Source organism: Stegostoma tigrinum, chromosome 30 (assembly GCF_030684315.1).
Source record: "Stegostoma tigrinum isolate sSteTig4 chromosome 30, sSteTig4.hap1, whole genome shotgun sequence".
NCBI lineage: Eukaryota > Metazoa > Chordata > Chondrichthyes > Orectolobiformes > Stegostomatidae > Stegostoma > Stegostoma tigrinum.
This window is the reverse complement of record NC_081383.1, coordinates 8,049,865-8,077,224: the sequence shown is the minus strand read 5'-3', so window position 1 is coordinate 8,077,224 and position 27,360 is coordinate 8,049,865. Positions and strand designations below refer to the sequence as shown.

Here is a 27,360-nt window from a genome sequence, read left to right as displayed (position 1 = left end):
AGAAATTTAGTACAGTTAGAGTTGTACAGCATGCAAACAGACCCATCGGTCCTACTGGTCCATGCCAACCAGATTTCCTGAATTAATCGAATCCATTTGCAAGCATTTGGCCCATTTATCTCTAAATCCTTCCTATTCACGTACTCATTCAGATGCCTTTTAAATGTTGTTTTCGTACTTGCCCCCAACACTTTCTCTGGCAGCTCATTCCATACACACACCACCCTCTGCATGAAAAAAAACTGTCCCTTAGGTCCCTTTTATATCTTTCCCCTCTCACCTTCAACCTATGCCCTCTAGTTCTGGACTCCACTATCCTGGGAAAGAAAAGAAGACCTTGCCTATTCACCCTATGCATGCCCCTCATGACTTTATAAACCTCTAAGATCACGCCTCAACCTCCGACATGCCAAGGGAAATAGCACCAGTTTATTCAACTTCTCCCTGTAGCTCAAAACCTCCAACCCTGGCCACATCCTTGCAAACCTTTTCTGCACTCTTTCAAGTTTAACAACACCATTCCTATAGCAGGGAGATCAGAATTGAACAAAGTATTCCAAAACAAACAATTTCCATTCACTGCATAGGGCATGTGGGACACTAAATACAGATTGGTAGGTTACCTTCTTTGAGCAGATTTGATGACAAATTAAATCACAATATCAAACAATTGAATTTGACTGAATATGTGCAAATGGGTCTCCTACTTCCATATATTTTTCACCCCACTAGAGGTCTACATGGAACAATATAAATATTTTAACTTTGTGGCGATAAAAATCGCCTACTACAAATTGCACCATGCATTAAAAGTGCATTCAGCTGAAGAAATTTCACTATATTTCTTAAAAAACATTGCAACAATTAAAATATACATTTGTATCAATGTATGTTTCTAAACAAAGCTAAAGACTTGCTAATATGAAAAGTCACTTAAGCATGTTATCACCCTTTTGAGTGCATAAAAAGGTAAAGAAGAAACAAATTTTACAGAAGTAATATTCCCAAAATGTATGAATTGTCAAAACATCAGAGATGCAAACTGCTTTTAATAATACATGTGTCCAAAGAGACAAGGTACAAAAGAGACAAGGATATTATTCCAGTATTGGACATGTCACAGCATGATCCATAGGAAACACATAATAGCAGCAAGAATGCTTTGGGTCATGTATGTATTGGAAGAAAGGGATGTGGGAGGAGAATTAATACAAAGCACTGCTGGCTAGCTTCCATCCTCTGTAAAGATGAGCTCATATAAAACTCCACTCCATTATCTTGTATCCAGAAGCACACCAAAGTCCCATTCAACCATCACCCCTGTGATCACTGACCTACATTGTTTCTTGGGGAACACCTTAAATTTTAAAATGTTGATGCTGGTGCCCAAATCGTTCTACATTCATATTTCTATCTAATGTCAGCCCTTTAACTCCACAAGTCTTCTGTGCTTCTCCAACTTAGGCTTCAAGGACGTGCAATTTTGTTCCTCCCAATCACTTCAGTATGAGCCACACGCAAAGAGCTACACAGACCCGAAATTCTTAGGAACATAGTCTATCCAGTAGACCATTCAGCACATTGATGCTATTCATCATTCAAAACAGTCACCACTGATCAAATGCTTCAATGATTTTTACACATCCCATTGCCATTACTAGAGGTGTACAAGATAATCAGAAATAGATTGAACTCTACCTTTTCAGACTCAAGGACTAAGCTTTCACCATTGTGATAGAGAACTCCAAAAGATTCACAACACTGCAAGGAGAAAAAAAAGTGTCTCATCTCAAACCCAAGTGGCCTCCCTCTTATTTTTAAGATGTGTCCTCTGGCTCTAGATTCTCTAAAAGGAAATATCCTACCTGCAGCTAGCCTTCAGTTATTTCATAAGTTTTAGTGAAATTTCAAAAGTCTAGAGAATACAGGCCCAGTTTATCCAATGTTTCTTCTTAGGAAAGTCACACCATTCAGGGAATAAGTCTGGTAAACCTTGTGTTCTGTTCCTAAATCTCTCCATCTCTCCTGGGAGCACTGCTTAAAACCTCCTTAAATGTGTCAGCATCAATTTGTGAAGTATATTGCATGTTTCTGTACAAAACCACAAACTGCATTTATTCTATGCCTCATTCATTAATGTTTTATGCAAGTAACGTGGACATCAGCCAACACTTTAGCTTGATAAATCCTCATGTAGAGTGTCAACTCAGCTACAACTTTGTGCTAATATTTTTCAAGCAGGGAGAACTCAAATGCATTCCTATTGTTGATGACAAATAATTAATTAATTTAGCAATAAATTACAATCATTGGTAAAAATTATATTGCTAATAAAATGGTAAACATTTTTACAACTCCATAATTCCATTCAATTTTTCCCCTCCTTTCCCAAAAAAAGTGATCATTCCAAGACTGAGAACAACACACACTTCAGAATTTAAATTGTGCAACATTTTTCGCTCAAAGATTACACATTCAACCAATTTGTGTGCCATTCAATTTATTACCATGGTCACCCATTTGTAGAATTAATCATTATCTAAAACAAAATATTAAATTATTGGAATAATTAAGCTTATTGAACCATAACCAATAGCTGATATCTAGCAGTCTTACTGAATCAACTGACAGCTGTCAAATTATGTACTTCAAAAACTGAAAAGTCAAACATAGTAGAGACTAAAAATTAAGTTGCTGGAAAAGCTCAGCAGGTCTGGCAGCATCTGTGAAGAAAAAAAAATCAGAGTTAACGTTTCGGATCCGGTGACCCTTCCTCAGAACGTTAATAGTTATGGACTAAGCTTCCTCAACTCACAGGACACTTTAGACGTTTAAATCCAAAATCTAGCCAATACTGGTGCTTATACTGTCTGGAAACAAGCACTCGCTTTCAAGAAGAAATCAAAACCTATCGAGAACAAATAATTGTAACGTACAAATCTAAATACTGTTGCTGCTGAAAACCTGATACATAAAAAAGCCGGCAATACTTAGTAGGTAGAATCCATAGAAGGAAAAGTAACGTTGAGGTTTCAGGTCTGTGACAATTCTGATGAAGGCACAGATCTCCATCACCACAGATGCTACCCGGCCAGCTGAGTTTCTCCAGCATTCTCTGTTTGTTTGACACATCCAGCATCTGCTGTTTCATTCACACGGAGCTTTAATTCTGCGAGATAAACAGGTGCACGCTGAAACGTGAACAAGAACGCTGAAATCAACTAGATCATCCTCTGCACGATTTAACTCACAGGACACTCTTACGACTAGAAGCCGCCATCTTTCGTTCAAAAACTGCCGCTTTCCTCTTCAACAGAGGATGTCCCGCCCCCATCGCGGGCATTGGTTCAGCCCCAGAGACATCTCTAGCTCTTATTGGTACATATTGACGTCAATCACGAGTAATCTCCGCCCCCACAGAACTGACCATCTATTGGTTAATTGTCTACGCCCCGCCCCACACTATTGCAGATTTGGGTGGACAGTTCAGATGTCAATCATTAAGAGGGCCACCCCTTTAGTGCGCATGTGCGTATTGCCTCCCCGACGAAACCGTACAATTTATTTCCAACTGTACCTCTTCGAAAAAATTTATGAACGTAGTGTATTCGTTTCTCGTTAGTAATTCAGATGTTCTCCTGACAAACACCGGGCAGATTAAAAGATTTGTGAACTCCAAATAGAAATGGGCAGGGAAGGAGGGCAGACTGACAGTCAGCTCAGCCATATAGAGGCCGGTTCTGCGGTAATTATGCTAATATGGGAAGAAGAGCGCCAATCAGAAAGGGGTGGGGTGGGGTTAGCCTTGAGGCCCCACTGGGATGTTTATCCCATGCCTGAAGGACCCCTCCCCTCACGGACCGATCGGTTTTGGAATGAGTGTGTGAAGGTGGTGAATGAAGGATTAGAGATTTCATTTTGCTTTCAAAAACTATTAAGTTTTTGTTTTAAATATATATATCAAAGAAGGAGACTTGCCGGGAAGGGAATTCCAGAATGTTCGAAGAAGCGAGTGAAGTGTTTGACAACATGTTCAAGGGGTCGTTCCCGTTGACTTTCATAGTCTTCATCCCGGCGGTGTTGATCCTGGTCTCCCCGCTGCCCATAGAGGCTGCCCATGAGTTCACGGTGTATAGAATGCAACAGTATGATTTGCAGGGACAGGCCTATGGTGAGTATTTCGCCCTGTTGTCATGCACCATCAAATGGCACTTTTCACATGGCAAATTCATTGGAAGGTTGCGCAACGCCATGCAGACTGGGGGCGTTCCTTTTTGTTTGTGTGTGTGTGTGTGTGTCTGAAACTTCCAAGAGCTGTTCACGGCTCCCTCGGTGCGAGTGGTGTAGGGAATAGTGAGGTATGCCGTGTCCTCCCCAAATTATCATGCTCCAGAGGCCGAAGCACGAACATCTAGGCTAAGACTCCCAGTGTAGAAACATCCAAAAGTCAGCAGATTTGTGGATTTGAGTTTTATTCTGGGAGATCATGTATGACATTCCTCATTTAATACTGAGAGAGCATTGTCAAAGATGCGTTTTGTATGAGATTTTAAACTGAACCTGTGGCTACTTTCTCAGGTGGGCATAAACGATCCTTTAACCCTAACCTGAAGAAGTTACCCTCCTCCCTCCGGACCAACCTCAGGGAATCTCTCTCCCATTGCAACTCTCTTGTAAACTCTCCATCTTCGGTCCGCCTCCCCCTCTCTCCCTATTTATTCCAGTTCCCTCTCCCCATCCCCCTCTCTGATGAAGGGTCTAGGCCCGAAACGTCAGCTTTTGTGCTCCTGAGATGCTGCTTGGCCTTCTGTGTTCATCCAGCCTCACGTTTTATTATCTGCCAACCGGGTCAACGGTTACCTCCCTAATTGACATGACCAGACAAAAAGTCAGGCTTTCTGGTTTTGTATTTTTGTTTGTGAGAGCTTTGAAGTGTACCTGTTGGCTGCTGTTTCCTGCTTTACAACAGTGGCCACACTTCTTTACTGTGAATGTCATAACATTATATACATGTCTGAGTCTGTATTTCACTGTGAAGGTCATAGTTCCAAAAATGTCACCAAGTGGGCATTTAATTTAAAATATCAACCAATATAAAAGGAATGTGGGCAGGCTGATTGCAGAGAAGGACACAAAGGACATTCACGCTGATACATCTACCAGTGGGAATCACTATTGAGTGAACAATTGTGGAAACCATGATTAGATTTCCTACAGTGTGGAAACAGGCCCTTTGGCCCTACAAGTCCACACCATCCCTTGAAGCATCCCCCTCAAACCCATCCCCATCCTCCTATAGCCCACACACCCCTGAACACTATGGGCAATTTAGCATAGCCAATCCACCTAACCTGCACATCTTTGGACTGTGGGAGGAAACCAGAACACCCAGAGGAAACCCACTCAGACACGAGGAGAATGTGCAAACTCCACACACTGTCGCCTGAGGCTGGAATCGAACCCAGGTCCCTGGCGCTGTGAGGCTGCAGTGCTAACCACTGAGCCACCGTGCCCCATGCTTGATTCTAAACTCTCTTTCTTCCTAACTATTGCAATGGCACCGATGCCGGTCGCACCATCCTTGCTATTTTAGTCAGGTGTTCATGTGAAGCTTAGTTTCCATTTCTGCTGTAAAGTGCATACAACAATTCACCTCTAGGTGAACTCTAGGATGAGAGGACTAGGCCCAAAACGTCAGCTTTTGTGCTCCTGAGATGCTGCTTGGCCTGCTGTGTTCATCCAGCTCCCACTTTGTTATCTAGTTCACCTCTAGGTGTCAGCTCAGTTCAGCTGGTAGCTCTTGCTGATTGAGATTGTGGATTTAAGCTTGATTCCAGGGTTTGAACGGAAGCTATTATCAATGTAAAGTCGTGCATGTTCCTGAAAAAGAGACTCGAAAGATAGTCTGAAATTTTCTGCAATTTGAATCCACATGTAAAGCACAAATCATATTCATAAGCTAAAAGGTTGTGAAGTTTTGTGCTTACCCAGTAACTCAAACCTCATTGATCTTTTAGAACCATCTGTTAGTCTCTGTGCCCTGTTCTTTATCATTTGTTTCTGAACATGATAGAGCATTATGCAGTATACAAGTTTTCTGAAATTGCTGTCGTCTTGAATGTTTCTGCAAATTTCAGGTCCAAAGTACAACTTGCATCTATATAGTGCTCCCAACTTGGCAGATTTCCCAAGGCAGTTCAGAAAATTGTTATTGGAAAAAGTTGACACTGAACATGCAGTAGATATTGGGTGGATGACCGAAAACTTGGTCAAAGTATTAAATTTTAAGGAGTGCCTTGAACTAGCAGTGGGGGACATTTTGAACTTAGGGCTTTACGTTTTGAGCAAGGGCTTTGACAGTTGATGGCTGCTAATAAATGGTGAAAGAAATCAGGGATGAAGCAAAATTGGAGGAATGCAGATCTTGGAGGTTCTAGGGTTGAAAGTTGTAGAGATAAAGGGTCACTGTTAAGGAATGAAAATTTTAAATTCAATCCACTGTACTGTGAGCCAATTATAACTTAGTAGAGAAGTGAATGTACTTCACAAGTATGGATGTGGGTAGTGAATTTTTGAATAACGTGAAGTTTTCAAAAGGTGGAAGATGGTGTATATAGTATTGTAATAGATGAGAACTGAAGTTACAAAAATATAATTGAAGATTAATGCATTAGCTAGACAGAATATTCTCCATTTTATATAGTGCCTTTCACAACTGCCAGCCATCTCAAAGTGCATTACAACTAATGAAGCAAGTCCAGTCACCATGATAATGTTTGAAAATAACATTCAGATCACTGACAGCAAGCTCCCACAAAAATATAAAAACAGACTAATTGTTATTATGATGTTAATTGAGGAGTAAATATTGGCCAATACACCAGGGCTAACAGAACATCTCTTCCAAATAATTGATCTACTTGGCCAGCCTTATTCCGATGATCTTGGATTTCCAACAGTGTTTCCTTTTTCGATGAACTAGAATAACACTGCTGAAATTGTTCCTGAATGCACTCTAAGAGCTTTTGCTCCCCCCTCTGTCCTTTATGACTATCCAGTCTCTATTTGGATAGTTAATGTTCTTCGTTACCTCTGCTCTATTGTTCTTGTGTCCCATGTAATTTCCTGGCAACTCTGTCCCTCTTAAAAACTTCCCAGGCCAGATACTTCAAATGCTAGTCAAAGAACATTTAGGGGACAGTGATCATTTATATTAGAGGATTTTGGCTCACTGTGGGTCCAGAATGCACTCCTGCATGTTTAGCAGTAGCAGGTTCAGTCAAGGCATTCATAAAGAATTAAATTTATTTGAAAAAGCACAAGTTGCAGCATCATAAGGTGAGGATGAGAGATTGGCACTAGGCAAAATACTCACTCAGAGTAACTTGGTAGACCGAATGGCCTCTTTCTGTATTGCAACAATTCTGTGATTTGTGAATATATGAACATAGAAATTGATGAAAGCAATTGTGAACCAAGCAAAGTGCAAAACTCTAACCATCTATTTTGTCCTTTTAAATACGGTTAACTTTAACTGCAATATATCTAGCCTATAGACTTGATTGAGCAATTATAATTGCATCTTTTTGTTCCTTAGTTGTATCCAAGTAGGTTGTCTATTCTACTGCCATCTATCCATCCTGGTATCCTGTTCCTTTCTGATTTTAACTCCAAATTAGTTTAAACCTTTCCCAATAACACTAGCAAGTCATCTCACCAGAAATTCAGGCCTGAATCTGTTTAGGTGCAATATATCCAGTCTCTACAGGCCCCATTTACCCCAGAACGAGATCTGATGCCTCAAGAATCTAACGCCTGCCCTCCACATTGTCCTTCCAGCCACACGTTGCAGAGCGGATAAGGGAGGCAGTAGGTTCTGACCTCACTACCAAAGACATTTTTCACTCCCCACCCTTGTCTGCCTTCCAGAGGGACCACCCTCTCCGTGACTCTCTTGTCCGCTCCACACTCCCCACCAGCCTCACCACCCCGGCACTTTTCCCTGCAACTGCAGGAAATGCTACATCTCTCCCCTCACCCCATCCTAGGCCCCAAGAAGACCTCCCACATCAAACAGATGTTCACCTACACATCTGCTAATTTTGTATACTGTATCCGCTGCTCCCGATGTGGCCTCCTGTACATCGAGGAAACCAAGCGGACGCCTACTGCCAGTTCGCGACAAACGACTGCACCTCCCAGTCGCAAACCACTTCAACTCCCCCTCCCACTCCTTGGACGACATGTCCATCCATGGCCTCCTCCAGTGCCACAACGATGCCACCTGAAGTTTGTAGGAACAGCAACTCATATTTCGCTTGGGAACCCTGCAGCCCAATGGTATCAATGTGGACTTGACAAGTTTCAAAATCATCCTATACCTGACCGCATCCCAAAACCAGCTCAGCTCGTCCCTGTCTCCCTAACCTGTCCGTCCTTTCCTGCACCTATCCACTCCTCCCACCTCAACCCCCACCTCCTACCTACAAGCCTGATCTCCGCCTCCTTGACCTGTCCTACTTCCCTGGACTGAATAATCTCCATGCTAACTCCCCACCTACACTCACCCTTACTGGCTCCATCCCTGCCTCCTTAACCTGTCCATCTCCTCTCCACCTATCTGCTTTCTCCATCTTCAATCCGCCTCCCCTCTCTCTCTCTTTATTTCAGAATCCCCTTCCACTCCCCCATTTCTGAAAAACAATCCACACCTGAAACGTCAGCTTTCCTGCTCTTCTGATGCAGCTTGGCTTGCTGTGTTCATCCAGCTCTACACCTTGTTATCTCAGAATCTCCAGCATCGGCAGTTCCTACTATCTTTGATAAAGAACAAAGCCACTTCTGAACTGTCTCAGACAATGCCACTAGAGAGAAAATCATCACATTGGTACAACAACGGCATAGAGGCTGATGCGTTTGCTTACATAACAGTTGCTGCAGTTCAGTAGTAATCCATGCAATTAGGCACATTTTTTCAATAAGACACATTGATAGGAAGAGAGTATTTTAACATGTGTAACATGGAAGTGGAGGTATTAGTTATGCATCTGTTACTGGTGGCATGACCCATTTAAAGTCAGGACTTAGTGCTCTATCATAAAGAATGTGCAGTCATTTATGTAACTTAAGGATTTTATAGTAAACAAAATACTAAATAGACCATAATAATAAATGGCTACCCACCATGATCCAGGTTCTTCAACTTTTAGCAAGTTCAAAACTAGTGTCATAGTGATCTTTGTTTTAGTTCAGAGCTGTATTTTGTTGGCATTGAGAAGCTTGTTGACAATTTCAGTTCTATCAAGAATTAATATCTCCACGTCAATAGACATGTATTTTGGCACAGAGAGGCTTATTTTAAGAGGGGAAAAAAATTTTTAGGAATTTATGCATATCCAAAACTCTTAAAACACTGGACAGGAAAAAACCCTAGTATTAATCCTATGGGAATCTATTTATATGTAAAATAATAAGGTGTGATTCTCCACCATGACCAGCGATGACTTTCATATTGTCCACAGTCTGCGCTGAGTCGTAAATACTTAGCCTGTACTGTGGTTGAATGTTCCACTCCTGAAAGTGGGTGTAAATCAATGGTGATATGGAAGGACACAGTTGATATGTGACATTTAAAGGGAATGCCATGTCACTGGATGAATAAGATATGGGAGCAGAAGTAAGCCATTTGGCCCATTTGAGTCTGCTGAACCATTCGTTGAGATCATGGCTGATCTAATAATCCTCCACTCCTCTTTCCTTCCCATTCCCCAAAATCCTTGATACTCTTACTCATTTAAAATTTGTTTATCTAGGTCTTGTATACACTTAACCCAGCCTTGGCCTCCTTCTATGGTAAAGAATTCCACAGTCTGAATGCTGAAAGAAAAACATCCTCCTTGTCTGTGTCTTAAATGAGTGACCCCTAACTCTGATTATGTCCTTGTCCTAAACTCTTGCAGAACAAAACAACCTCCCAGCACTAACCCTGTCAAGCCTCCTAAGAACTTTCTATATTTCAATAAGATCTGCTCTCGTTCTTCTAATCTTAAATGAGTACAGACCAAACCTACTGAACATCTCATGAGAAAATCTCTCCTTACTGGAATCAACCTAGTGAACCTTCTCAGTACTGCCTTCAATGCCAGTATTCCTTTCATTAAGAAGGGGACCCAAACTGTTCAGTATTCTAGGGTTGGTCTAACTGGTGGCTTGTATGGCTGTAGCAAGAAAACCATATTTGTATCCTCCGTTTCCTTTGAAACAAAGGCCAAATGTCCATTTGCCTTCCCTTTCCATTTATTCACTTGTGGAATGTAGGCATTGCTGACTAGTCAGCATTTAATTGCATGTCCCTAGTTACCCTTGAGAAAGTGGTGATGAGCTGCCTCCTTGACCTGCTCTAAAATCCTTGTTCTGTAGGTTGATCCACAGTGCCGTTAGGGAGAGAATGCAGAGATTTTCACACAACAACATGTTTCCAAGTTAGGATGATGAGTGGCTTGGAGAAGAACTTGTGGGTGTTGGTGTTCCCACATATCCACTGCCTTGTCCTTCTAGATCGTCGTGGGTTTGGAATATGTTGTCTCAGGATTTTTGGTGAATTTCTGAAATGCATCTCGTAGATAGTACATACTGCTGCTACTGAGCCTCATGCTGGAGGGAGTGAACGTTTGTGGAAGTGGTGCCAATCAAGTGAGTTCTGGATGATGTCAAGCTTCTTGAGTGTTGTTAGAGCTGCACCCATCCAAGCAAGTGAGGACTATTCCATCATTCTCTTGATCTGTGTCTTTGTGGGTGGTGGACAGACTTTGGGGAGTCAGGAGGTGAATTATTTACTGCAGTATTCTTAGCCTCTGACATACACTTGGCATCACTGTTTATGTAGCAAGTTCAGTCTGTTCAAGGGTTACCCACAGGATGTTGATAGTGGGGGATTTAGTGATGGTAATGCCACTGAATGTCAAGGGCAGTGGTTATATTATCTGTTATTGAAGATGGTCATTACCTGGCATTTGTGGTATTAATGCTACTTCTGAACTTGTACAGGTATTCCTGTTACAACACGGTAGTTGCGTTCTTGTGCAACCTTGTTGTGGGAAATCGCCATAGAAAATCACGTTATAGGGAGATTTCTGTAGAAAATGGTTATACTGTACAGTAGAAAGTTTCTGTTATCCAAACAGAATCCACTTCGATCGCATTCAGCCAATTTATGTTAATAAAACACGTGTTATAGCAGGAATACCTCTATGCTAGCTTTTTGTGATTCGTGCACATGGACCCCTCAGTTAATCTGTGGTGCAGTTTTCTGCAGTCTTTCTCCTTTTAAATAGTATTCAGCTTTTATTCTTGCTGCCAAAGTACATAACCTCAAATTTTTTCAGCTTATGTTCCATCTGCCAAGTTTTCACTCGCTCACCCTGACCCTATTCTTCTGTAGAATCGTTGTCATCCTCAAACTTCCCTTTCCATCTATTTTTGAGTCATCTGCAAGCTTGATGATAATGCATTCACTTCTACTATTCAAATCACATAAGTACTTGTGCCCCCAGCACTGATCCCTTTGACACTCTGCTAGTTACAAGTTGCCATCCTGAACATGCCTCCTTTCTCCCAACCCTGTCTCCTATTAATTAGGCAGTCTTCCCCGTAAGCCCATGGTAGCATTTGATCACCAAAGCCCTCCTGGGACATGATACCCAGACAGGGAGAGAGAGAAAGATAAATGTTCACACTGTTGAGAGACCGGGACGTCCAAGGCAGCAAATGCTTAATTAATACAAGTCATATAGTCATGAGACTTTCCTGCAGAGAGCACCTTAAATAAACAGCCTACATATTAGAAAAGCTGCTGGGTTTGATAGAAATTCAGTGCAACAAATAGCAAGCTAGAATTTTGAACTTCTGACCGAGCATGTTTAAATCCCTGATTTGGAGGTTTATCTGCCTCCACGTGATCTGCGTGTAAGAGGGAGGGACAAAGCAGCAACAGTTCAAACACTTGACATTTATGGGTGAACGGTGTATTGTGGGTAATTTTTCCCATCTCACTTAATAAGGACATGAGACTGATGTGGGTGTAAACTAAGTGTAAGGTTGCATAGATGTTTTTTAAAATGTTGGTTTTACTCAATTAAATAAAGTTGAACAGTGGAATTAATTTTTAAAAATGTATCGGCAGTTCTGAGGAAAGGTCGTCCGACCCGAAACATTAACTCTGATTTCTCTTCTCAGATGCTGCCAGACCTGCTGAGCTTTTCCAGCAACTTTGTTTCTGAGCCTATTAACGAGGTTCATTTGTTCAATTCATAGCTTAGAATGCCAAGCTAAATAGACTTTACAAACCAAATCTTTTGTTTTTTGGATCAAATGTAAGTTGTGTCAAGGCTTAGCAAGATTTCTCTCCGTACCTTCTGTATCTTACCAAACATGCCTCATTACCTACCTCTCTTTTCCCTGCAGCATCTGTCATGTCCAATTCTAGCCCCGACTTACCACACGTTGTTCCCATAACAACTTGACCATCAATGAATATTTGTCAATACACCAGAATCACTGTACTCACAGCATCTTTGAAAGTGTGCTGTGTATTCAGACAAGTATTAACATTCTGGCATATCCCCTTACTGTCAATGTCATGATAGAGCATTCATGAAGCCGCACTGCTCGTAGCAAATAGTGCGCGACATGCAGCACCCAAATAACAAGGGCCATATCGCTATCATTCGTTCAGCTTCAATTTGCTGCAACTTGGCAAAGGTGCTGTGCCAGCTGAGCGACTGATACATTATATCAAAAAGAGAGCACTGCAGCACTGCAAACTCCTTCATATCCTAGATCCACATCAATCATTCACTTTCATAGTATTCAGTTCAGACTGTTGTTAAATTTGTGTGACAGATGATAGTGTACATTTCCCACAGCACCCTTTCTAATTGCACAAGTAACGGTTCACTTTTGGCTGATATTGACTTTATTTTAAGTTATTTGCATTTCAGTGATACTGTTGTTGGCAACATTGTTCAGTTTGCAAACATCATTGACATATTGCAAATTACCTTTGAACAACCTCCAACTCCTAAGCAACTTCACGCCGCCGGCTTAGGAAATGAACGATAAAACGCTAACTAAATGTAGCTGCTGTTTGTAAATGAGATAATGGGAACTGCAGAGGCTGGAGAATCCAAGACAACAAAATGTGAGGCTGGATGAACACAGCAGGCCAAGCAGCATCTCAGTGCTCCTGAGATGCTGCTTGGCCTGCTGTGTTCATCCAGCCTCACATTTTGTTGTCTCTGCTGTTTGTAAATGGCTGTTTCATGCATTTGTCTATTCAATGTCCAAACAAGGATCCTCCGCATTCCCCCATTAAATAGACGTTGCCTCCTGGGCATTATCCAATACGTTTTTAACAGCACTTCCCATCGAGAGCACAGCAGTTGATGGCAGAGAACACAGTTTATGGTGGACTTCATCAGTACCAGCCTCCATCTAGTTGTCAGGTATCTCCCGTGTCTTTTCCTGTCTTCCCTTCCACCTAGCCCTGACATCTCCTTTCCATCCTCCTCCCCACCTCCTATTTCCAATGTGGAGACCCACCACATTGAACTTGGCCGACAACTGTCCTTCCTGCCCCCACCTTTAATAATGCCCATATGTTCCTCTATAGTTCTCTTTGGAGGTCAGAGTGATATGCTCTGAGCACCCCTTCACCACCACAAACCCTCACCCTTGATGGCACCTACTGTAGTTGTTAGAGTGACATCCTGGTGTGCCAGCACTAAGGAACACAGCAGTACAGCAATACTGAGGGCCTTTTGCTCTGGCTGAAGCATCAACACGATAGCACAACATGGCACAGCCAGATACTGAGTATGCAAGCACGTGCTAATTGACCAAGCACCGAGCAGGCAAGTGAGCAGCCCTGAGGTGCAGTCTGGTTGAATCAGTGAAGTGGGTGCCTCTCTGTGTGCTCATAGAGTCCCTGTTGCAACCTTCGCTGCCGGTTGCTAGTGCCCCCTGCAGTGTAGGTCTGGCTTCATGAACGTCCTGTGAGTGTATTGGAGAGATATTAGGAGTTGTTGGCAAATGCCAAGTGCCAAAGTCTGTTGACCAGGCTTGAGTGCAGCTGGTGCCCATGAATTGTGCCCTAAAATGCTATTTGGTCCTGAACAGCATGAAGGCCCTTAGGAACAAGTGCTGAACTGAAGTTGCCAGGCGGACCTCTGATTCCTATGTCAAGATTTTTTTTGACATCTAACTAATTTTCTGCAAATTTGAGATAGAGAGCTGAATATTAATGAAACAACGTGCAATCAGCAACGTTTTTAAAGAGCAGTAATCCCCCATGCCAACTTGCTGCTGCCTGGTGAGAAATTCACCACACCACGTGTCAGAAGCGTCAAAGATGGATCGTGCTAATCCCAATGTCAAGACAGGCCTTATTGGACTTTTTGTATTTGATTCACCTGCAGATCCAGCCATAACCCATGTCGCTACAGACCCCTATAAGGTTCCTCCCAAGAATCAAAAGATTTGTAAATCAATGGTATGTGTGCAATTGTAAGGTTAATAGCAACAGACGGTTCGAATAGTGTCTTAAAACTGCAGAATAAAACCTTGAGTTACTTGCTATTCAACTTGACACCCCTGTATGTTTTCCACTGTTTCTTCATACAAACTCTATCTCCCCTGTAGAATGTTCAGGTGGAATTTGAACAGTTTAATTTGCAGCATTTCCTTACCATGTATAATGACGTTATGATCAAAAGCTCACCTTTTCAGACTTCCACTAGATTCTACCAGTGCCAGTGAAGTTAGACAGCTGCTTTTGGCATCATTTATATTGTACCTGCTATTTTAAGTCAATGTCTTGACAGATTGAACTCTTGCCCTGTCCACCTATATCTGCGAAACAGATTTAGCAATCCTGACTTACACGGGCTTGATCCCAACTTGGAAGATAAATGCAAGTTTTCAGGTTGTCAGTGCCCCTGGTAAGGGTACATCTATTGTTCATCCCTGGTTGTTTTGAGAGGGTGGGTCCCTGTTTGTACAACTTGACATGTTCACTTTATCGTTTCAGATGGCATTCAGTTATCTATATAGCATCGATATGTTCTGTCCTTTTAAGGAACATCAGTGAAGCAGCAGCATTTTTTTGTTTATGGACCCTTCTTGCATGTCTTTTTTTCTTTGACATGATGTTTGTTCAGTAGCTTTCCAAGCTAGGGTTGGATGTCTCAAACATTGATTGTCAATCTTCTGCACTACCAAAAGTTTCCATGTTTGTCCATTCTAAAGTCTGTCCATTATAGCTCCAGCAACAAGCACTCCAAATTCTGTATTGCAGACAGGACATTAGTCAAATTCTCTTCAATTTGTTGATCCAGTCTTCTGTGTCAGTCTAGTGAAATGATCCATCATCCCATTTACTTTTTAATTGTAATTATAGGTGCCATAATTCTCTTTCTCTGCCTGTTGAAAATGTCTGGCACCATTTGATAGGCTCTCCGAGAAATAGGATTGAATTCATGAAAAACGGAGGTTCAATTTCTATAGTGCCTCTCTTATCCCACACTACTTAATGTACAATGAATTGCTTTTAAGTGTGGACATGTGGGTAAAAGAAGCGAACATAATTGAGGTAGTATACGTTGTTCTGTTTCAGGTAATATTGGTTCAGTGATAGATATGAGCCAGAATGGAGGGAGCATGGCCTTGTTGCACTTCAGATAGTGCCATTGGAAATTTTCCAAACACAGGAATGGGAAGTTGGGAGCTCATGGCACTTAAGTTTGTTCAGAAGACAGCATTCCCAAAAGTATACCATGCCCTATTGGATTGGAGTGTCCACCTACATTATTTGTTCAAACCCTGGAGTCAAGCTTTTAACACACGGATCGCATTATTACCATTCTTGCAAGCTAATGTCGTAGACTTACAGAGCATGGAAACAGACCCTTCAGTCCAACATCTCCATGCCAACCAGATCCTAAACTGATCTAGTCCCATTTGCCAGCACTTAGCCCATTTCCCTCAACCCTTCCTGCTCATATACCCATCCAGATGCCTTTTAAATTTTGTAATTGTACCCGCCTGCACTACTTCCTCTGGCAGCTTCTTCCATACATGCACCCCCTCTGTGTGGAAAAAGTTGCCCCTCGGATCCCTTTTAAATCTTTCCCCTCTCACCTTAAAACTTTGCCCTGTAGTTTTGGACTCCCTCACTCTGGGGAAAAAGACTTTGGTCATCCACCCTATCCATGCCCCTCATGGTTTTATACGCTACTACAAGCCTCAACCTCTGACACGCCAGGGTAAAAAGCCTATTCAGCCTCTCCCTATAGCTTAAACTTTCCAACCCTGGCAAAACCCTTGCAAATCTTTTCTGCCCCCTTTCAAGTTGAGCAACATCTTTCCCAAATCAGGGAGACCAGAATTGAATGCAGAATTCTAAATGTGGCTTAACCAATGCCCTGTACAACCACAACGTGTTTAATGATCACAGTAATAAGAACTACTAGTCCGACCCAACACCTATCTCAGAATTGTTGCCAAACTCCTTTTAAAGTGATTTTCAAAGAATACTCTTTGGGATTACAACTAAATTTTAAGCTACTGGAGCAAATCTTGAACTTTGATTGTTATTTGAAGTGTGGGGTGGGACTCATTGAAGTCTTATCATAAACTTTCTCTTTATAATATCCTGTTGAAATTATAGTGCATGTTAAAAGTAGTAGACACCAATATTAGCATTAACAGTGTCCAGAGGTAATGCCTTAAATACAGTTTCACAAAAACATTACAAACTGGGAACAGAAAAGTTGGCATGGATCTCGAGATGGCAGATCTAACTGTAAACCAATAGAATTGCATCAGAGGTTCTGAAGAAGGATCACCAGACCCAAAACATTAACTCTGTTTTGTCCTTCACAGATGTTGCCAGATCTGCTGAGCTTTTCCAGCAACTTCTGTTTTTGTTCCAGAATTGCGACAGGTCTGTCAATGGTGAAGTTAATGGAAGCAGTTGGAAAGATATTGTTCAATTAGCATGTTGCATTGTATTAAGGTACATGCTGTCAAGTATGTTGCTTCCTTCTGTATTGATGTTTTGAATAGGCCAATGATAGTTTTGCACTGCGTTGTAAACTTTGTAAAGCTTTTTTTGTAACTGTTCAGAATTGAATAAATATATTGGCAATATAGATGTTACAAACATTATTGATCCTGGGAATGTAATCCCTGGGGTCTGACTGAGATTATTTCGCATGAGCTGCTTAACTCATTTTCCATTAATCCACCAGTTACTGCAATTCTGGGTTACATTATCACTGTAGGCGAGAAAGACAGATACAACTCAACACCTAACAAATTCTGTAAGATTGCTTTCCTTTCCATTGTGGGCTATATATTTTTATAGTTGTGAAATAATGCAAATTGGCACATTCTGAAATTATTGCAAGGATTATAACAAGCCTACCCTGTTCTGGTCTATTGTCTTTAGATCAGGAAACTGTTAAAAGGCCAGGGCTGAATCTGCAGAAAATTGCTAAGGTTGAATTAATACAGACAAGTTTGAATGAATGAGTCTGAAAAGACTATGGACTTTACATTGAGAAGAAATATGGAGTTTTATTCTTTTGTATCTCGAAAATACCAACAAAGTTAGAGTAAGAGATTGTGTAAGAGCCTTGATGGAAGTATAGTATGAAAGATGAAAGTACAAAACTGATGTTTATATAGAAGAATGTGCTAGAAAGCCAAGGTCAATTTAGGGTAAGCAATAAAGACTGAGCAGGAGAGAAGAGTGAGGGGTTACCAATAGGACAACACTTTCTTCTGGAAATGCACTTTTTATTTTGCAACTTATATCATTGAATGATGTTCTCCTTGTGTCTGCATGGGTTTCCTCTGGGTGCTCCAGTTTACCCCCTCAGTCCAAAGATGTGCAGGATAGGTGTATTGGCCATGTTAAATTACCCATAGTGTTCAGGGATGTGTTGATTAGGTGGGTTACACAAGGATGGGTCTGTGTGGGATGTTCTGACATTCAGTGTGGACTTGTTGGGTCAAAGGGCCTGTTTCCACACTGTAGGGATTCTATGAACTCCATTATGCATTCAAAACTTGTAAATTGTTTTGTTGCTGTTGCTTTGGTTGTGCAAGAACTGATGAGTTTGCTTGTCTTCCAGGAATTTGATTTCCATTTAAAAGTGGAGAGCTTTGCTAAACTTTACTGTAAGACTGATGTATGTTTTGTCCGAGAATGGACACTCCCCTGAGGTGCTTATTGTTGTCTTGTTAACTTGGATTATACGTTGGAGTTGAGGAATTAACATTTTTTTTCAAGATGTCAGTGCTTTTTTCAGTGATGGTGGACTTATATCTCTGAGTCAAAAAGTTTTACATTTAGGCATAATCTAAATTGACTTCAGTGCAGTGCTGAGGGGGTTCTGCCCTGGGACATGTTGGCTTTGGCTCCAAGGCGGTGCTTGTTAAGAGGTTGTCAGTTTAAATACTTCATTGATGTAGAATCTCAAGTGTTTAGCTGAGAAAGCAACATATATGTATTTACCCTGTTGCCTGTTTTTAAAAAAATGTCGTCATGGGGTGGAGAGAAGTCGTGTCAGGGGTTGAATGCACAGATCATATTTTGCATCTTTAGCTCTGAAAGAGTTGACAATATACAATCTGATTAAAACAATATCTTTTGTTTTTAACTGGTGATAATTATCTTTGTCACGCTTCCCCCTTTTCAATGCCCTTTTTGTACAACAGATCCTGTGTATTCTATTCTAATTCCTCTTAATTTTCATTGTTTGCAAACTTAAATTCTCTTCTAAGGCAGCAAGTTTCAATTCTGCAGTTTAATGGATAAAAGCCCCAAATACTACATGAACATCTATGGTTCAGCCCAGTCTTTACTGTGTCAGTTGATGTCAACCTTCAAATAGTTGGTCTACACTCTGTTCACACTTGTGTGAAAAATGCACATTCTGACAGGGAAACAAAAGGCTGCTCGCTGCCCTTGGAATTGTAACCAGCCAGGAAAATTGAATGGTAAGGAAGCAAGCTTCTGTGACAAAACTAAAATAGCTATTAAACCATTAAGGAATCTAGGAAACATGAATAGGCCTTTGCCTTAATTGAACTACAAAGTAGGCTCAATGTAGAGCAGAAATACCCATTCCGCCCATCAAGTCTGCTCTCTCTCTCAATGAGATCATAGCTGATCTTATAATATTCAACTCTATTTTCTTACCATTTCCCCATAATCCTCAATTATTGTACCTCAGTTCAGTTTGCCTGCCTTTGTTCCGCATCCTTTAAATCTTATTTAACAAAAATCTCAATCTTTGTTGCCAGTATCCTACAGCCATTTGGAGGAAAGTTTGAGATTTCTAACTCCTTTTAGGTGTAAAACCTACTTTTTAATTGGCTTCCGAGTGGCTCAACAAATTTAAAGATTGTACTCTCACTGCTTGATATTCCCACATCAGAGGAAGTAGTTTCACCTAGTATGCTCTTATCAAATCCATTTCAACATGTTGACAAATGCTCAATCCTCGAACAAGAAGTTAAATATTTGTAATGCCTTTGGTGTAGTAAAATATCCCAAGATGCTTCACAGGAGTGTTATCAGACACAGTTGATACCAGGCTGTGTGAGCTACAAAGATAGTTGAGTGAAAGCTTAGTCAAGAGAAGCAGTACATTTTGAGAAGGTCTTAAAAGGATAGAGTGAACTCCAGACAATACTAGGCAAGTTTGTGTTGCCTCTTATTCTACTTGAGACCCCTAAGCCCCGGTATCATTCAAGTGAATTTGCATTGCACTCCTTTCAATGCTGAAATCTCCTTCCCAGGCTTGAATGAAGGTGATGTCAGAACAAAACTCTGTACAATTGAGGCATAGCTTCCTTTCATTTGCCTTAAGGAAAAAGGTTACAACATTCTATTATTCTTCTTGTGCACTTGTTTTTAGTAATCTTTGTAGTTGATTCCCAAATCCACTTGCTCCTCTACAGTTTCCAGTTTCTCACCATTTAGTAAACAATCTGATTTTTCTTTTTTCACTCCAAAATGAATAGCCATGCACTTGTACAAGTTGAATTCACATGCCTTAACATTGCCCATTCAATTAACTCTGTGTCTTGCTTCAACTTTCTGATCACATTTGCAGTACTTGCTCTGCTTTCTTACCTTGTCATCTGTAAACCATAAATACATACTATAAGTTAGTGAGTGATCACAGTGGCCAATAAATGGATTTCATTGTCAGAGTCGTAGAGTTACTCAGGATGGAAACCGATCCTTCGGACCAACTTGTTCATGCCAATCAAGTTTTCCAGACTAAGCTCATCCCACTTGCCTGCAGTCCTCTAAACCTTTCCTATTTGTGTACCTGCCCAAATGTCTCTTAAATTTTGTAAGTGTACCAGCCTCCATCATTTGCTTTGGCAACTCATTCCATACTAGCACTGCCCTCCATGTGAAAAAGTTGCCCCTCTGGTCCCTTTCAAATCTATCTCCTCTCACCTTAAAAATATGTCCCTTAGTTTTGAACTCCCCCACCGTGTGGAAAAGATCTTTTTGCTGTTCATCTCATCTGTGCCTGTCATGACCTTACAAACTTTTATAAAGTTGTCCCTCAATCTCCTACACTCCAGGGTAGCACAGTGGCTCAGTAGTTAGCAATCTGCCTCACGGAGTCAGGGATCCAGGTTTCCTTCTACCCTTATATCTGTATGGAGTTTGCACATTCTCCATGTGTCTGTGGTTTTTATCTGGGTGCTCCGGTCTCCCCCCTCAATCCAGAGATGTCCAGGTTAGTGGATTAGCCATGCTAAATTGCCCTGTAGTGCCTAGGGGTATGCAGGATAGGTAGATTAGCCATGAGAAATGCTGAGTTGCAGGGATGGGGTGATCTGGGTGAGATGCTCTTTGGACAGTTGGTGTGGACCTGATGGGCCAAATGGCCTGCTTCTACATTTCTATTCTAATTTCTACATTTAATTTCTATTCAGCCACTCCTTACAACTCAAACCCTCCAGTTCCAGCAATATCATGGCAAATCTCTTCTGAACCCTCACCAATTTAATAATATGAAGAGTGCAATGGGTCTTTTTTTGGCCACCTTTCCATGGCAGCAAGCCGTGTTAAGAGGCCGTGGAAGGAAAGTTGGCTTCTGTATGGCCTGGGCTGTGCATACCACCTTTGGTACTTTCTTACGGTCCTGGGCATACCAGGTCATTATGCACCTGGACAGTGATAATGGGAACTGCAGATGCTGGAGAATCCAAGATAATAAAATGTGAGGCTGGATGAACACAGCAGGCCCAGCAGCATCTCAGGAGCACAAAAGCTGACGTTTCGGGCCTAGACTCTTCATCAGAGAGGGGGATGGGGTGAGGGTTCTGGAATAAATAGGGAGAGTATGGTGCACTGTAGAAGTTGATGAGGGACTTTATGGATGTGCCAAATTTCCTGAGCTGCCTGACGAAGAAGAGGTGTTGTTGTCTTCTTGACCGTCACATTCACTCTAGATGAGGGTGTGTTCTTTTCCCCCGTAAACAAGGAGGAGACCATGCCCCCATCTACATAAATGAAACTGAAGCTGAGAGACTGAAGACCATCAAGTTCCTCATAGTGGCAATAACTGACAACCTGTCCTGGACTTACCACATAGGTGTGACGGTCAAGAAGGCACAACAACGCCTCTTCTTCAGGCAGCGCAGGAAATCTGGCATGCCAATAAAGTCCCTCACCAACTTTGACAGATGTATCATTGAAAGTGTACTGTCTGGGCGCATAGCAGCCTGGTATGGCAACTGCTCTACCCAGGACTGTAAGACACTACCAAAGAAATAAAGGTGTGCGTAACCCAGACCATCACAGAAGCCAGCCTTCCTTCCATGGACTCTCTCACAGCTGTCTGCTGCAGAAAAGTGGGTGACATCATCAAAGATCCTTTGCATTCCAGTAGTGCTCTCCTACAACCACTTGCGTCGGGCAGAAGATACAGAAGCCTGAGCGCTCTGCCTTTTTGGTCTGTACATCTTTTGCTTGCTGTGATCTACCTGTAGAGCTCGTAAACAAATCTTTACACTGTTTCAGTATACGTGACAATAAAATCAATCAATATAAGGCAAGTTGCCAAGGATAAGTAGGTGGTAAAGTTCTGGAATCTTCTCAAACCAGAAAGGAGGGTGCCAAGTGTGGAAGAGATGTCCAAAGGCCAAGAGAGTAGAAGTGTGGTTTTCAGGTTTGTCACAGCCATTGGTATATAACTGTTTACTAGAAAATAATGCTAAACAATACTGTGTGTTTTAATGCTTTGAAGTAATACATGGATTTGGTAGTATGTTGTTGTTGGGTCAGTCATACATCAGAGATGGTATGTATAGGCGCCAAGATAGTTCTTGGTTGGCTAATTGCTTTGCCAACTAATGGATTGTCAATTGCATTGCAGCAAATAACATCCTCAGAAATTCATCTACAACTGCATTGTGATGCATCTTGACAGTGAGCACTATTTATTTCACAATTTTTTGCTGTTTAAATTGAATGGGGTGCACTGGCAATGTCATTGCCATTCCAGTAAAACTCCTAATAGCTAATAGCACCAGTTGCATGTGTCCATTCAGCAGCTGCATCACTTGTTACTATATGTGGTTGCTTCAGCTGCTATTATCGTTGAGCTTGCAAAAACAGAAATTGCTGGAAAATCTCAGCAGATCTGTGCAGTTGTTTTTATGTTTGGTTGTCGCGCTTGCATTGTCCACTACCCTTTGTCCAAGCCCTCATCTCTTCCTGCTCAGCAAGCAAGGGCTGAGAGCTCAGGAAAGGGATAGCAGTCTGTTTGGTCTACGGCATCTTTTTTCGGAAGAGTGCCCTCAAATTGAGACATCAGTAAACACCACCACGCTACTTTTTTTCTCTCATTTAACCTTCCTTTCTTGCCAATGATTGTCAGTTTTGCAATGTAACTGCAAATTGTACATTGGTACACTGGAATCTCCAACGTAGCAGATTTTGAGGGAATTTCCCAGGAACTTGAATCTGACCCAGTCCTTGCGAACTTCAAAAGTATCTGATTAAAGCAGTGAAATTGGAGGGTCCGGCTATGGATAAGTTACTGTGGAAAAGTTAGATTGAAAACCTAGCCTAACTCCTAGGTGCCCATTAACCTAAACTGCCAACTTATTCCCACCACCCCAAACTACACGTGCCCATGGCCTCTCCACTATTTCCCCCTCACCCCCAAGTACCCAACCTCTGCTCCAGTGCCACTGGACCCAACACAAACACCCCTGGGACTCAAATCCCTGTCCACCCCAACCTACCCTAAAGTCTATTGAAGTCGTTCACTTTCCTACACTCTTTCCCATCCTTGCTTTATGAACTCAACTTTTTGTGGGAGCTATCACAATGGCAGTGCTGCTGGATGTTTAAATCACAGAATATGACCACAGCTACTGTGAAAGGGGAACATGGTTTGCCCTGCACTAAAGGCTCACTGTTGGTATTAAGATATCCTCCGCATTTTTGAAGGAATTGCGATTAGAATCTTTTGTCAAAAATATAGTTCTTGGTCTTGGTTTTTAAAAAAAGCATGAGAGGAGTGGTGATTTGCCTCTGCCACTCTTCAGAAATTCCAGCCTGTTAATTTTTAACTTGAGTGACCATATAGAAAGCTACAGCCCCCTTGCGCCTTGAACAAATAGTCATCTTTTCAACATGATTGCCAGAATGAATTGTTGGCAATATGTACCAAAATTTTAAAGATCAGATAAGTTCAATCTTCTAATGTTGAAGAATTGAAGTTTCTCTGAAATAGTCTTATCTCAATATGTTGATGACAGTTAATATGGTTCAAAACAATGTGTGGGGAACACCTCCAAGTCTGGAGAGATAACAAAATCAATCAAGATTAACCTCCTTCCCTAGAGAATTTTTCTTTTTGAAGAAAGGTACATTTTTTTTTGTTGATTTAGGAATTATAGTCAATCGACCTCGTAACCTACAGGTTCTGACTTCTGCCACAATTTCGTTGTGGTCGCTGTAATAATAGTGCAGTCTAGGAACCTGCTGACCTGTTTGGCAGCTACCAAAACAACTTCTGTCTGTTAACAGGTACAAGAAATGCTATGCTGAACACAGAAGCTCGAACAATCGAAGCAGATGTGCTGAGTCGCCGGTGTATAATAATGAGGCTAGCAGAGTTTTCCTTTGAAAAATTTCAGGAAGCCATACGACAGAGTGCAGGGGCAATTGTGATAATTCTGCCCCAAAACATGTCGACAATGCCTCAGGATGTCATTCAGGTAAAAGGGCATTCTTGTATTTCACACAATTGCACAAACACTGAAGAAAGCTATCGTGAAGGCGCAATCATTCAAAGGGTAAATGGTAACTGGGAGTGATGTCAGTGTATTTTTGTTGATGAAATAAGATGGCCTTGTGGCAAATAAAAGCAAAGCGCAAAGAGATGTAAGAGGATCATTTAGTGCCCAATTGGTGACCAGTCCCACAATGTATTCACTGACAAATGAGTTTTGGAGAAATGTGCATCCACAGACCATCTCCAAACAGCATCTCATGAAATAAATTCAAAAATGATCAAAACAATTGAATGAGAGCCTTCTATCTATTGGCTGCCATTGTCCTACTTAAAAGGAGTTTAGATTGTTTCAGTTCTATCCATAGTGTGTATGAGCCCAAAGCACACAACTCCCCTGATTTGGCACAAATTTGCCATTTCAGCTAGAGAAGTTAGAGTGGTATTGGAAAAAAAAATGTCATGTCTATCCTTCTAAAGTTGAAACTGTGGTAGGTTCCTCTGGCAGTAGGAATAAATTTTTAATTGGCATCAAATAACACTCCCAATTGAACATGTCTGGCTATGTAGATTCTAACACTGAGTGCTTGTAATGGAACATATGCAATTCCCAAACACTGACATTCCTCACATTTGAATTTAAAATTTACAACATGTTTTATTAAAATTAAATCAGTTACTTTGTTATTTCTGAAGGTGCAAAATGAAACCAAATTGCAATCTATACGTTCCACAGTTTGCCCACAAATATTTTGAAATTGGTGGAAAAATTTGCACTTTGCGAGTATTAAATGTCTTCTAGCAGATCTAATTCTGTATCATTTGTTTGAAACATTTTGACGTTTTGAGGTCCTACTCCGGTTTAGCCAGTAAAGCTAGAGTATGATGTGGTAACAAGCCACGTGGACGAGGAAAGTCCCTGATGTGTGCTGTGTAAGCTGACCTCTGTTAGGACAGCAACCTAATGCTGCATTTGACCCTTCGTTGTGGAATGATAGAAAACAGTAATTCCTGTTCCAACTTTGTATTAAGTAGCGTCTGTACATTCTCGTATTAGTTTTCAAGAAAATTGGAGGGTAAGGGTTGACAACAGTGGGTATCTTACTGTATTTATTTTGTCAAACTTGCAGCAATTTATGGAGATCGAGCCAGAGCTGTTGGCAACTGAGACAATTGTGCCAGTGTACTTTGCTTTGGAGGATGAAGAGCTCCTGTCAATACATGAACAAACAAATTCAGCTTCTGTCTCTCAAGGCACGGCCTCAGCTGCAGAAGGTGGGTTGAACCATTATGAATTGGTTTTGAATAAAATGTGGCAACCAGAGTTTCAGCTATTGGTATAGAATTATTATTTGCCTCAGTCAGCCAATCTAAGGTTTTTATGAATCCAGGTGTTTCCTGTATTCAAACCCTCTTAATTGTTCAAGTTTTATGTCTAATCTATTTTTCTAATCAACCTGTTCGGAGGTGTTATTACGCACCTCTGGAGCAGATGGGACTTGAACCTGGGCCTCTTGGTCCCAGGGGTAAGGATACTACCATTGCTCCTCAAGAGAGCCTCATTTTTTTTTATTTGACCTATTTTCCGATTCAACCTGTTCAGTGGTGTTACAACACCTCTTTGGAGCAAGTGGGACTTGAATCCAGACCTCTTTCTTCAGGGGTAGGGATGTGACCACCAACCCACAAAAGGACTGCTTTCAAATTTTATATCACATTGGGGGGGGAAAGAGGCCCACCTGAGTCCTATTAATCACCTTTGACTATATAATTGTTGGCAATGAGCTTTGTCTCAGTCCTGCCTTCCTTAATTTCCAACCAGTGAATTCACTTAGTACAAGCCATAGTGGCACTGCCTCTAAGCTAGAAGTCCAGGTTAAAGTCTCACCTGCTCCAGAGGTTTATTAATTTTTTTGAATTGACTTTAAAAAATTGAATTGGAGCCCCTTGCAGGGACAGACAGACTTGCATTAACACTCTGGTTGTAGGCTTGAGACCCATAAGTCCCTCGATGTTATTGTGGGCTCTTTCCTTTTGTAAAGTCTCACCTAATAGCAGTAATGATTTGAGTCAGTCATAGTGTGGAAATGGACCCTTCAGTCCAAATTGTCCACGCTGACCATGTTCCTAACTAAATTAGTCCCTGCATTTGGCTGATATCCCTCCAAATCTTTCCTAATCATGTCCTAACCCAAATGTCTTTTAAATGTTGTAACTGGACCTGCATCTACCACTCCCTCTGGCAGTTCATTCCACACACAAATCACTGTTTTTCAAACAAAATGCTGTTCCTCATGTCCTGTTTAAATCTTCCTTCTCTCACCTTATGCCTGTAGTGTCGAACTCCCCCCACCCTGGGGAAAAGAACTTTGTTAGTCACCTTATATATGCCCCTCATGATTTTATAAACCTCTAAGGTCACTCCTCAATCTCCGACGCACCAGTGGAAAAAAGAGACCCAGCCTATTTTGTTTTAAACTCACACTCTCCCTGGCAATAATCTTAAATCCTTTCTGAACCCTCTCCAATTTAATAATATCCTGCCTATGGCAAGACAACTAGACCTGCACACAGTACTCCAGAAGAGGACTCACCAACATGCTGTACAACCTCAACATGACATCCCAACTCCTGTAATCAAAGGTCTGAACAATGAAGGCAGTGAAATCCACATTATCATAACAGGAAATGTAAACCACAGCTGAAACAACAAAGACTGCTCTAAAAATAAATACAGAATGAAATAAGAAATATGACCTGATGGTTGTCATGTCACTACCCAACCCATATATGCACAAGTTACAATCTGTAACACTCAAATCTATATTATGGGGAGTGAATGAACCAGTTTGTGAGCAATGGACTTTTCCCAAATGCTGCAACTCCTCCAAGCTGATTCAACAAAAGTCTTGTCTTATCTTTTTATTTGTTTTTAGCGTGTGAGTAATACTGGCAGGGTTACACAGATATTGTCTAACCCTACTTGCACTAAAATAATGGTGGGACTTCTTAATTACTG

The 27,360-nt window shown here is 41.4% G+C and overlaps 2 protein-coding genes across 6 annotated transcripts in view; one reads left to right on the top strand and one right to left on the bottom strand.

The window, feature by feature from the left end:
- The window catches only part of haus8 (HAUS augmin like complex subunit 8), an 80,394-nt gene extending 77,094 nt beyond the window's left edge, over positions 1 to 3,300 (bottom strand). For 3 of the 5 annotated variants that reach the window (XM_048560050.2, XM_048560052.2, XM_059638502.1), the window contains exon 1: positions 2,991 to 3,241. In XM_048560050.2, the coding sequence (XP_048416007.1) occupies positions 2,991 to 3,151 (161 nt within the window). In that variant the 5' untranslated portion in view covers positions 3,152 to 3,241. The other 2 variants (XM_048560053.2, XM_048560049.2) reach the window with 2 other exon arrangements.
- A 543-nt stretch (positions 3,301 to 3,843) lies between these two features.
- The window catches only part of ncln (nicalin), a 55,332-nt gene continuing 31,815 nt past the window's right edge, over positions 3,844 to 27,360 (top strand). Inside the window, exons 1-3 of the mRNA XM_048560062.2 lie at positions 3,844 to 4,171; positions 24,137 to 24,327; positions 25,472 to 25,616. Of these exons, the coding sequence (XP_048416019.1) occupies positions 3,997 to 4,171; positions 24,137 to 24,327; positions 25,472 to 25,616 (511 nt within the window). The 5' untranslated portion in view covers positions 3,844 to 3,996. The remainder of the gene's footprint in view (positions 4,172 to 24,136; positions 24,328 to 25,471; positions 25,617 to 27,360) is intronic.